Source organism: Peromyscus californicus, unplaced genomic scaffold, assembly GCF_007827085.1.
Source record: "Peromyscus californicus insignis strain IS unplaced genomic scaffold, ASM782708v3 Scaffold_9__1_contigs__length_137607984, whole genome shotgun sequence".
Classification (NCBI taxonomy): Eukaryota; Metazoa; Chordata; class Mammalia; order Rodentia; family Cricetidae; genus Peromyscus; species Peromyscus californicus.
In genome coordinates this window covers 137,540,071-137,552,511 of record NW_026294617.1, presented here as the reverse complement: position 1 = coordinate 137,552,511, position 12,441 = coordinate 137,540,071, and the positions used below count along the sequence as shown (strand labels likewise).

At 38.5% G+C, this 12,441-nt stretch overlaps 1 protein-coding gene across 1 annotated transcript in view; it reads right to left on the bottom strand.

The window, feature by feature from the left end:
* Wls (Wnt ligand secretion mediator) overlaps nt 1-12,441 on the bottom strand; it is a 106,108-nt gene that overhangs the window by 38,385 nt on the left and 55,282 nt on the right. Inside the window, exon 3 of the mRNA XM_052730502.1 lies at nt 4,237-4,361. Within this exon, the coding sequence (XP_052586462.1) occupies nt 4,237-4,361 (125 nt within the window). The remainder of the gene's footprint in view (nt 1-4,236; nt 4,362-12,441) is intronic.

Below are 12,441 nucleotides of genomic sequence, written 5' to 3'. Positions count from 1 at the left end.
GAGAGAGAGAGAGAGAGAGAGAGAGAGAAATCAGTTCCATTTGAAGTAAAACCAAAAAAAAAATTTAGGTAAAAAGTAGAGATCTCTTCTGTCCTTTGATACCTTTCTCAGACTTAGAATCCACATTAGAGCTTTACACCAGACTGCTCTCTGGTCTACTATTTTACGGAACTCCTAAGAGACCTCCAAAGACTCCTTGTGTGTCCAGGAGGAAAGCCATTGCTGAAGTCCATCACAATCTAAATGACGGCTAATTATTTTCACAGTGAAATATAAAAAGTTAAAATTATCTTCCTCTTATTGATCTGACTCCCCCCCCCCACCCAAAAATAATAAGTAAAGCAGCAGTATATTGGTGCTGGAGAAATGGCTCCACAGTTAAGAGCACTTGCTGTTCTTGCAGAGGACTCAAAATCCATTCTCAGCATCCACACAACAGCTTAACTGATTATAACTTGAGCCCCAAAGCACCTTATTCTGACTTCCATGTACTGTGTGGTTGTTTGAAGAAAAAGGCCCCCATAGGGAGTGGCACTATTAGAAGGTGTGGATTTGTTGGAGTAGGTGTGGCCTTGATGGAGGTAGTGTGTCACTATGGGCTGAGCTTTGAGGTCTCCCATGCTCAAGCTATGCCCTGTGCCTGCAGATCAAGATGTAGGACACTCAGCGTCTTCTTTAGCACCATGTCTGCCTGAATGCTGTCATGTCCCACCATGATAATAATGGACTAATCTCTGAAACTATAAGCCAGCCCCAATTAAATGTTTTCCTTTATAAGAGTTGCCATGGTCATGGTGTTTCTCCAAAGCAATAGAAACCCAAACTAAGACAGACTCCATGTAGGTGGTGTACTTACATACATACAGAAAAAATGCTCATACACAACAATTAAAAATGTCTTTAAAAACAAAATAAAAAAGAGAGAGAAGTTGCATACAGTGCCTTGAATGATGGGATTAATTTGCTAGAGATGCTCCTTCAGAATTTTCTGCACCCAACCTGAACCTCCTAACAACCCAACAGCCAAAATGGCAAGAGACAGCTGAAAATGTAACTAAATAGAAATTTAGCCCAGTACCCAAGAAAGCCTCTTGAACTTCCTAACAATTTAAGAAAGACTGTGTGGTAGTGGGGAAATAAATTCTGTACACATCTCAAAGCATCCTGTGTATGTGATGTGCCTATTAACGGTGGGTATGGGAGGTGAACATGATGTGCAGAAGTATGAGCTGTAGCAGGCAGAGATTTTTTCCAATTAAGTAACTGGAAGTCTGTCATTAATATCAGATCTACACTCAGGAAAACTTGATGTGTCCTGAATGAGTGAATAGAGGTGAATTATTTCTCATTCCTAGTTCCAAATTGTTTCATGTGGTATTAATAATTTGTAAAATTAGAGAAAAATAACTAGTAGAGAATCCAGTGAGAAGATGAGCAGGAGTCTATAGGTTAGCATAGAAAGGATTCAGCACCTTTTGTAATGGTGGCAGGACCTCTTTACTGGACAGTCAGGATATTGTACTAATCCCGAATACAATGAACAGGAGACACTTATAGATTAGGTGCAATAAAACTGGCAAATAAACAGTTCATGCACTTCTACTTTCTTTTTCCCTTCCTTGCCTAGTCAAACATGACTAGTCAATCTCTTTCTAGCCTAGACATGCATCAGTAATGAATCATGAAAACTTCTCTTTTAAAGTATGAGGGTTTTGTCAGACATCACCAGTTGATTAGTGGTGGCAAATAAGATTTTAAAAGTAAAATAATTTTGTGTAAAGAGTTCTGCTTCTTTCTAAACAATGGATGCATATTGGAGGATTCTTCCTATATAAATGGTCTCTCTGCCCTTGAACTCCTGTTTCCTCCTTTACTTACAAATAATTCTAGAAATACAAATCTGTAGGAATTAATGGAAATAAATTTCAAGCTGCTTAGCAGGATTAATGTCAAATTCACCACATGCAGTTAGGGGCTGGAGGGTTTGCTTGTTTCCTTGTTTCCTTCCTTCCATTTTAATGTATTTACTTATTTGTATGTTATGTATATTGAGTACTTTGCCTGCATATATGTATGTGTACCATGCTTTGGTTTTGCTTTCTAAAGTTCTACCTCTACCAGTATTTATAGCTCTTAAGATAAACAATATTCTTATTTTCCCCCCTTTCCACTGCCTCCCACCTGCCTTCCCCTCCTCCCATCCTCCCTCCTCTCCCCTAACTCTGGCAAAAGACTGACTAATTAGGGCAAATTACAGCAGGTAGCAACTTGACTTTTTTTTTTCTTGACTTCACAATCCACTAGAGACTGTAGAGCTTTAAAGCAATTTCTCATTTAATCTTCAGAATGAAGATTAAACTTTACCATAATCAAAATGCATAGATTTGATGATTCATTTTCTTCACACCTTTCAAAGTCTGATCTCTTTTGAGAAGGAGATCAACACATCATAAAGATAATTAAGCTCCTGTCACTGAGAAGCAGTTACAGGCAGCGCCCCCACACATACCTCCCAATGTGTAAGGGAAAGTGAAAAACAACTTCTTTTTATGTGGATAAAATTTTCTGTATCCAAAAGCCCTGAAACTTACATTTAACCAGGCTCTCCTCTGAAAGATACAACCAGCATCACATATAGAAGGAAAATTTCCTCAACTTCATAAAAAAATTTGAAATATTAACTATGTCTCTATTTCCTCCAGCTTTTAGATCCCTCTCATTTTACCTATTAAATTACCTTCAAGAACCTACACAAAATAATTCTTTAAGGCTGTTTAGGAGAGAACTCTATATTTAGACAGTCAGCAAAGAAAAGGCCTGGGATAGGACTTTTCAAGTTTTGTTCATTCTAAGAGGATGAGTTCAAAGTGCACTGAAATGAAGTCTTTGGTCTTTTCTCCTGTGATTTGAGTCAGGAGTTATTATGGCTTGAATGTCCCTGTCAATAAAAATATTGAAATTCAATTGTTATCATGAATTGGTCATAGCGTACTGCTCTCATGAAAGAACTAGTGCTGTCATTGTGAAGATGGGTTAGTAATCAAGAGAGAAGTTTTGCTATGTGAAGCCCACTTTGAAGCCCATCTCCTCTCCCATATGGGTATGATTACCTTCCTACTATGTTTAGTGTACTATAAAAAACCTGAACAGATTCCAGTGTCAGGACTGTAGACAGCTTCTACAAGTATGAACCAAATAAACTTTTTTTTTTTTTTTTGTATTTTTGAGACAGGGCTTCTCTGTGTAGCTTTGTGTCTTTCCTGGAACTCGCTTTGTAGGCTGGCCTCAAACTCACAGAGATCCGCCTGTCTCTGCCTCCCGAGTGCTGGGATTAAAGGTGTGTGCCACCACCGTGTGGCCCAAATAAACTTCTATTATTTATAATTTATTTACGTATCAGCAGAAAATAATGGGTTTTAAGTGTGGCCTGGGAATCTGTATTTCCCATAAGCTCACAATTTACACTGATGCCCTTGGTCCTCAAACCACATTTGTATAATGAAAGCCAAGAAAACAAACTGCAACATGTACTTGCATGCTGGGTAGAGTTTGTCTATGAGAGTTACAGTTGTCACTTTCTGTCTATGTGGCCCATCTTGTTAACATTGCATTTGACTCACAAGCATGTCTCAGACATAATGTTAAATTATAAAGCCACTGTACATGTAGGTGTTCATGATTTCCTCTGGTTCTTACAAAAAAAACAAAAAACAAACAAACAAACAAAAAAACCCAAAAGTTACTATACATTATCTTTCCATTTTGCATAAGAAAAAAAATAGAGCAATTATAAAGCTTGATTGTGAACACTGAGTTAGTGACAGAACCTGGAATGGGGGCCACATATGTTTTATTCCAAATCCATGCTTTAATTTAGATTAAAAATATAAGGCTATGTATGCTAGGCATGGTATTCATAGGCTTCTACCTGCCATTCTCACTACTAACTTTGTCCTTACACTTAATGGCAAAAGCAAAGTTTTAAAAAACCAATGCTAGAAGAAGGATCAAATTTGTCTGATCTTACACAAGTCCTTCAGGAACAACTAAGATGAAGACAACAGATGAGAAAAAGCATGATCAAGAATTTCTTCAGTGGAGAGTATAGCCTTTCTTTCACTTCAGAAAAAGAAAATGATAACATTCTGTCCCTTATGCGACATCAAAAATCACTTGATTGGTGTTACTCCATGCCAAGAAAGAAACACTGTCAACTCAGCAAAAAAGGTACCCTACCTTGGGGGATGTAAAAGTACATTTGAGTTTACGTGGTACTCTTTCATGGGCCATTTCAGTCCATTCAGAAAACATATCATCACGGTAACCCAGGGAAACATCCATGGAAACTTCTGCATTTTCTCCTGCAAGAGAAAAGATGGACAATTTATAAATGATTTTGGGAAAAAACTTTGGAAACATTCCAAAATTTTCACATGCTCTTCCATGGAATCCACAAAACAAAAGAGATGTTATTATCAAACTCAAACCAAAGATTGAAGTCACAGTACTAAAGTCTAGTATGGATTCTGGATCTCTTCCCACAGCAGAGTGGGAAGAACTTCCATTTAAACTCTACCAGAGATAAGAACTTCATTCTCTCTGAGGCAGAACAGTTGCTCGAAATCTGAATCATGATTAGAAGCTATCCTCCTGCAACTTGCACTACTGGTCTAAAATATGCCTATAAGAGCAACATGGAAGTTGCTGTACCACATAAATGCCTTAAATACTTGACTATCATAGTTTCTTTGCTTGTTTTTGTGGTGATATTTTATTTGTGCTGAAATGTGATATTTTATTTGTATGTTAATAAATAAAGTTTGCCTGGAGATCAGAGGTCACATAGTAAGCCATAAACAGAAGTCAGGTGGTGGTAGCACACGTCCTTAATCCGATCACATGGCAGGCAGAATCTCTGTATGGTCAAGGACACAGCCAAGCAAGGTAATACACACCTTCAATTCCAGTACCAACCATAGAGACCTGGAGGTCTGTATAGATAGGCAGTGATGAGGAAGTGAGGTGGCTGGGCTTCGAGCCAATGAGAAGGCAGAACAGGAAAGCAATAAAAGCACAGGTTAAACAGGAAGAAGCTCTCTCTTGGGGAAGCTACTGCATGGTGGTAAGCTAAGGCTAGTCGTGGCTATTTGCTATTTTAGTGAAAGCGCTACATGCTACATAGCATGTGGCACACACCTAATCAATTTCTACTAAACTAGAATACATACAAATTACAAGGAATATAGAATGACTGTTTTTCCACTTACCAGTCTGATGAGGATTAAAGATGATTCATTATTACTGTCTAATATAAGTAAAGTAGGATTTCTTGATATCTACAGCCTAAACTCCCATAGAGGGATTATTCTGGAAAAGTGAACCAATTTATGTGACCCAGTCTCAAGCCACTTAGAATATATCAACTGCAGAGTCGGGTGAGGTACAGTGCTTCCAACAGGGTAATTGGACAAATAACTATACACAAAAAGGCTTCCTCTCATTAGTACTATCTAAGCAAAGACTATACTTGAATATCAGGCAATATAGAAAACCAGGAAGAACAGCAACTATTCACATAGGAAATTGTGTGCCGCCACCCCCTTCCTCCCACCCCTGCCAACTCAACAAAAGCAATCCTCAGAGCTTGGCTATTTCCTTGGCTAAAGACCACACTAGCTTTAATCACTCCATATATAACAGTCTCATGGTTAATAAGAGGACCTGGACTTCATTCCCAATGGTAAATTTAATAGTAGAACCATCCTTTCTCCCTTTCAACACTAGCGTTAGGAACTAGCACTTTTAGTGATGTTGAAAGGACACTTGGATAATTGCTAGATTCAAGAGCACACATGTAAAAAAAAAAAAAGGTAGAAGTTATTAGCTCCCTCAGGTTACAATAGTAGTTCACATATTCTTTTCCTTGGAAAACTATTCTCCTTGTAAGAATAGGGCATGTCTTATACATGGGTAGAGTAAACTCAATTTGAGCCTCACCCTATTAAAGAGTTCCACTTTTTTTTTGTTTTTGTTTTTCAAGACAGGGTTTCTCTGTATACTTTTAGTGCCTGTCCTGGATCTCACTCTGTAGACAGGATAGCCTCAAATTCACAGAGATCCGCCTGGCTCTGCTTCTTGAGTGCTGGGATTAAGGGCATGTGCCTTGGCCGCCCGGCAAGAGCCCTACTTTTAATGTTTGTGGGTCTCTTTACTTCCTCTCTTCTTCATAGAATTTGAAGATTCTAGGGGACAGCAAATATGCAAATCCAGAGCCTACCCATCCAATACCCTATTTCTTTCTTGTGCTACTCTGGAAATACTCTTTTTGGACAAATCTGATCTTGTTTTCAGGGTTTATATGTTTTTCCCCAAAACCTGGTATTCAAGATGAATAAATTATTATTTATTAAACAACCATTTGTGTGGTCAATAATGACTAAAAGGCTGCTATTCACAGAAAGACACACACAGAACTAGATCTCAGAGTTTGGAATGCCCTTGCACAAGCAACAGGGCTCCTCTCTATGAGATGAGTAGGAGATGAAAGGGGTTGAAATGGCTTCCTGATCAGTCATATTCTTGCACATAATTTTGAGCAGTCCAAGAATCCTAAATTTAAAACTGGTATTCCAGTTCATTATGAAAGTAAATCTGTTTTAATCAGAAAGTAGAATATATTTGACTAAACAGTTTGTTTGTCAGATATTTCACCGTGAAATACACTGTGAAACAGTAGGTATGCCTTCTATGCCTTCAGGGAAACTCTGACCCTGAACACCCCCTCTCCAAAAAAAAAAAAAAAAAACCAGCAATAGGCCTAGGTAGAGCAGATATCTCAGGCAGAGAAAAGATCAAACAGGTTTAACCCCTGCCCTGGCCCAGCATCAACAGTTTTTCTAATCTGCTGAGGATTCTCAAAGAAAAGCAATAAAAAAATGTACACACTATATTAATATACAGTTACTCAATTTTAAGTGGCAATAATCTCTGAGGTTAATTTAAATTGCCTAATTTAATTTTCTATTGACTTTAATAACTAGACATTGATATGTTCTTTTGATTAATAAGTAAACTGAGGCTTTCAGATAATGAACAACTGCATAAAGCTATAGTGTTGATATTAACATGAGAAAGATAATAATCCTGAAGTAGCCTTAAAAGAAAATTATCAGGACTGAGAACACAGCTCAGTGGCAGATCCTAGGTTCCATCCCTAGAACTGCCGGGGGGGGGGGGGGGGGGGGGGGGGGTGTGTGTGTGTGTGCAGGGAAAGACGAAAAGAAGGAAGGGAAAGAAGGAAAACTCTCCATCATATCAGTTACCCATTTCTTTTGTGGTTTTGCTGCAAGAGTAATGACAATAATTAATTTGCTTCACTATAAGTAATCCTTTTGCTATAAACATTCTAAAACATCATGTTGTATACATTAAATGTGCCCAGAAATTTCTAAAGACCATCACTTGATTTGTATCACTTAAAGAAAATTGTCTAACTTGCCATAGAAAATGCTCCTCAAATCAGTCAGAGAATACAACTTTCATATGAATCACCCCTAGCCCTGCTGTTCCTCCTACTTTCATCAGATAAAACAGTAGAATTCGAGGAAAACATCCAGCAGCAAAATTAATCATGCTTCATGGAAGAGCTACTCAACTCTGATCAATGCTTTCTACTGTGTTCCCAGCAGGGACAAGGTTCAAAATCATCTCTGAAACCCTCTAGCCAAGCATGGGGTCAGAATATGTTGAACCAAAACAATACCTCTTCTGTGAAGAACTTGAGAATTGTAGTGTGAGTCAAAGAGTACCAAGTTGGAAGCCTGGGGATACCAGTTCCTGTGGTTCTGTCTGTCACTGCATATATAGTAAAGGCTGACTAATGTGGGTGGGGAATGAGGCTCTCTAAGGAGGAAGTACTGTGCGTTTCTTCAGTAGTCAATGTGAAGTAGTACTAATCCATTTTACCAGACTGTCTTAGTTTTTTAAAAAGAGAAAAGCCAGAAATTAAGGTTTTGGGGGTTGTTTGTTTGTTTTTCTTTTTAAATAAGAGTCTGGTTGGAGTTGAGTAGTTTTTCCATGAAGTGTGCTGCCTGGGTGTCTTTTGAATTCTGTTTCTCAGACAAAAGTTGTAGGGAATTCGGGACTTGGGGAGTGATTCATATGGAAATTAGAGACTCACCTCTGCCATTCACTATTCATGTGCTCCTGGGCAATTTATGAAACTTCTTTCCAAAAAATGAAACATGGATACACATGAACATGTGATAAGGAAGCAGCTGTTCTTATAAAAAAATCGAAAGAAACAATTCTCAATTTTTTTTTTTAAATTCAGTAATCTGTTTACTAAAAACATCCTTCTCCAAAATCTCAGTGCAGGTCCACCAATAGAGCATCAGGAAACCTCAGACACACCACAGTTTTTCATGCTGACCAACACATTTTTTCTTTTTTTTCTCATCTTTCCAACAGATCAAGTTCAAAATTCTCTAGCTGTTTACTATATTTATGCCTGTTGTGCCTTAATTTTACACATTATCTAATTCCCTGTGTAGTTGGAGACAAGGATGCTATTTTTCCTGTGTTTGAAGAACTCAGAAAGCCAATATTCCGAAAACATCTCAGTGGCTAATGTGTCCTGGCTTATAGCCTCAACATTTTGCCATTTTTCACTGGTATATGTGAAATCTAGAAATACAGGATAAGTGCTGTTCAAATAACCTGGGATACTGCTTGGGCAATGCTACCTGACACCTTGTAGACATAATTAAGACTGCTTATCCTATTTGAACTCCTTGGGAGATGGGCCAGATGGCCAAAGTTACATATGACATTGGGGAAAGCTACCTATAAAATATTCTGCTTATATCAATTCCGTGGAATAAGGGCATAACGTATTAGAATAAGTATGTTTAGATCTGAAATCAATGGTTTTCCACTCCTATTCTGGATTGGCCCTTTAGTGTGGAAGTCCATCATTCTACTGTGCTGTGCAAATTTCATGTTTTTCAAATACTTTTGGACACATATTTGGGTTAGTGAAAAATTCATTTCAGAATATAGGGAAGGGAACTAACTATGTATTGGCACTATAGTTCATTAAAATTAGAATTACTACTTCCACCAGGTTAAGGGGTGGCACTCTCACATGAAGAAATTTACAGGACTATGTAAGAGCAGATATGGTCTGTGGGGGGTCATCACAGACACAAAGATCTCAGAAAGACTGGTGTCCTTCCACATCAGGAAACATGGACTATAAGGGAGGCTTTATACTAGTCACACTGCCTTGTTCTGCTAAGCAAATTGAAAGTAAGAAGTGAGATGGCAATGGGTGGAGGTGGGTGACAAAGAGCTATAAAGAGGTTAAATAAACTCCAATAACCAAGAACAGATGACTGACAAAAGCTTGGCTTCTGTGTATGAGTGATGTGAGCAATAGTGATGGAAGAAGTCATCTGAATGCTTTTCACTTATGTGCAACTGTTCAAAACTAGTAATAGACAGCCAGATAGTACAAAGACAAAAGCTAGATGTGCAATGGTGCTACTGTCCATCTTATCTTCAATCTTCTGGTTGGAAAACCTTGATGAAGTCTAACTTTCCATCTCTTTTATCTAACATACCAGCCATCAGTTAGCTCCCTATACATCCTCTCCCTCCCCTCCACCTAGGAGAAGTAGAAACATAGGACCTGCTCTCACAAGTCTGGTCTACATGGCATACATATAGCATACACAAGTTTCCTTTCCATCGAGCAACAGGAGAGTTAGGCCATACTACTAACCAAGTAAGTGAAAAGAAAGGGGGAAATCAAGTTATATTTGAAGAAATAATTATTCTATGGTGTCAAAACCTTTTTTGGCTTCAGAAAGAAACCTTGATTTGCTTGGGCCTTTACCCTGGGGAGAAAAATACTAAAAAGCTTTCACAACCCTCATGTGCATTCCCACACTGCCAGTCACAAGCGGTTGTTTGGTTACCTCAGATGGCAGTAACTCAAACCAGTCTACTTCCAGCTTCCAACAGACATATAATCGGGGTTATTTGTGCTAGCACTTCTTCTCCAATCAAAAACTCCATGACCTGATTGTAGCTGGAGAGTTTTCTCTCTGGGTCCCGCCAAGCCCCAGCAGTCCCACAGTCCACTTATAAAATAAACACACAGACACTTATATTATTTAAACTGTTTGGCCTAATGGCTCAGGCTTCTTGTTAACTGTTCTTATATCTTAAATTAACCCATTTCTATAAATCTGTACCTTGCCATGTGGCTCATGGCTTACCGGCATCTTCACATACTGCTTGTCATGGCAGCGGCTGGCAGTGTCTCTCTGTCTCAGCCTTCCACTTCCCAGAATTCTTTTCTCTGCTTGTCCTGCCTATACTTCCTGCCTGGCCACTGGCGAATCAGCATTTTATTTATACAGAGTGATATCCACAGCACCTGATTGCTATCTTCCTGATGCTTTCAATTAAGAAAATAACAAAACTAACCCTGTCTTATATCTAGGGAATGTCTGACAGAACTGGACTTAGCTAATTGTAAATTTGGCCTTGCCTGTGTTATTAAGATGCCATCCAGGGTTGGGTGTGAACCGTTATATAAATGAATGTACATGATTATTTAACAAACCAGCCAGCAGTCAGTTCCCTATATATCTCTCTCATCTTTCTGCATCCTGTCAAAATTTGCATTGTGGAGAGAAGTATTTCCATTTCTGTATTTTGATGCATTATTGCCTGGCTGAAATTAAAAGTCTGCAAATGCAATGACAAGGACAAAAAAATAATATATTTCTTGAGTCTAGTCCTTTACAGAGATACCCCTTTTCAGAAAAAAAAAAAATCTGTCTTTTCTTATTTCAGCAATAAGGCAGCAACTGCATGAAGGCTGAACAATTGAAAACACTGTTGGAGAATTAGCTATTTGTAGATTAATGAATCTGAAGTGCCAAAGATCATGGGGAAACCAAACAATTCACGTCATCAATTCTTTCTGATTTTTTCAGACTTACTCTTCTCAACTTCTCACACTGCTACTGCCTATGGCCTAATTGCGATAATTTTTCACACTGCAGCCAGAGAGGTAGTTTCTAAAATACTTTCAGTGGCCCATACCTTTCAATCCAGCACCTAAGAGGCTGAGGCAGGCAGATACCTGTGAGTTTGAGACTAGCCTAGTCTACATAGTAAGTTTTAGGCCAGCTGCGACTATATGAGACTTTGAAACAAAACAAAACATACTTTCAATGCTTTTATACTGTCCTCAGTCTAAAATGGAAACTCTATAAATGGCATAGTAAGTGATTATCTGGCTCCTTTATGATCCCTTGTCTTCTTCGACCCAGGCTGTCCCTTCCTCTATAACTTTGGGAGATGAAAAGAGGTCAGCCCCGAAGACAATCTGGGATCTCAGCCCACCTTGCCACCTGAGACCAATGCAGGACTGGAAAATTGTCTGAACTTCTCCAGTTATAAAATGGAAATTATAGTAAATCCTATCTCATAAGGCCATGAAAGATAAAGAAGGCAATGTACCCAAGTACTTGATAGAGTCTCAGAATATGCAGGCTGCTACTTCAGTGCTGTCATTTGGGCACACTACACTCACTTCACTAGCACATCAAATTTCTAAAAGGAAACCCCTTATACACAGTGAACTACAAAGGACTGGAGGTATGGTTTAGCACCTCTGTTCATATCAAACTAATGCCTTCTTAACTTCAAGAATTGCACCTTTTCATTCCTGTTTTCTTAGCCCTTCAAAATTTAGCAAGGACCCCATATGTTTTTCCCACAGTGTCCTGTTGGTTCAGAACTGTATGCTTTATCCCATTTTACTGTCTGTATATGTCACTCTTTTGCAACACATACTAGAGGCTAATGAATGCCGGAGTCTACCTCAGCCCTGCTTACAGTGATAGTACCATATCTTAACACAGATATTCATTAAATATTAACCAAATTAATGAACCACCCCTTCCATCAAATATTCTTTTATAAATTATATTTATTATTATTGTGTGTATATAATGTAGGAAGGTGCACATGTCATACCACACGTATAGAAACCAGATGACAACTTTGTGAAATCAGTTCTCTCCTTCCACCCTTAAGTGGATTCTTGGGACTGAACTCAGACTCTCAGTCCTATGTGACAAGTGCTTTAACCCCTGAGACATCTTGCCAAGCCTTCAAATATTCTTACACCCCAAATTTCCTGTCACTCTATCACATTCTATATTCCAAATGCATGGTTTGCTCTATTTCAGTGAAACTGGTACTTTCTCCTCTGCCTACCACCTACTTTCCTATCCTCATATACATTCATGCATACACATGCATATATTCATATGCAACACACATTTGCATACCTCACAAAAAGTATGTTCCTCTAATTTGGCCCGTAATTAATTCCTGTGATGTTTCAAATTAGAGTGA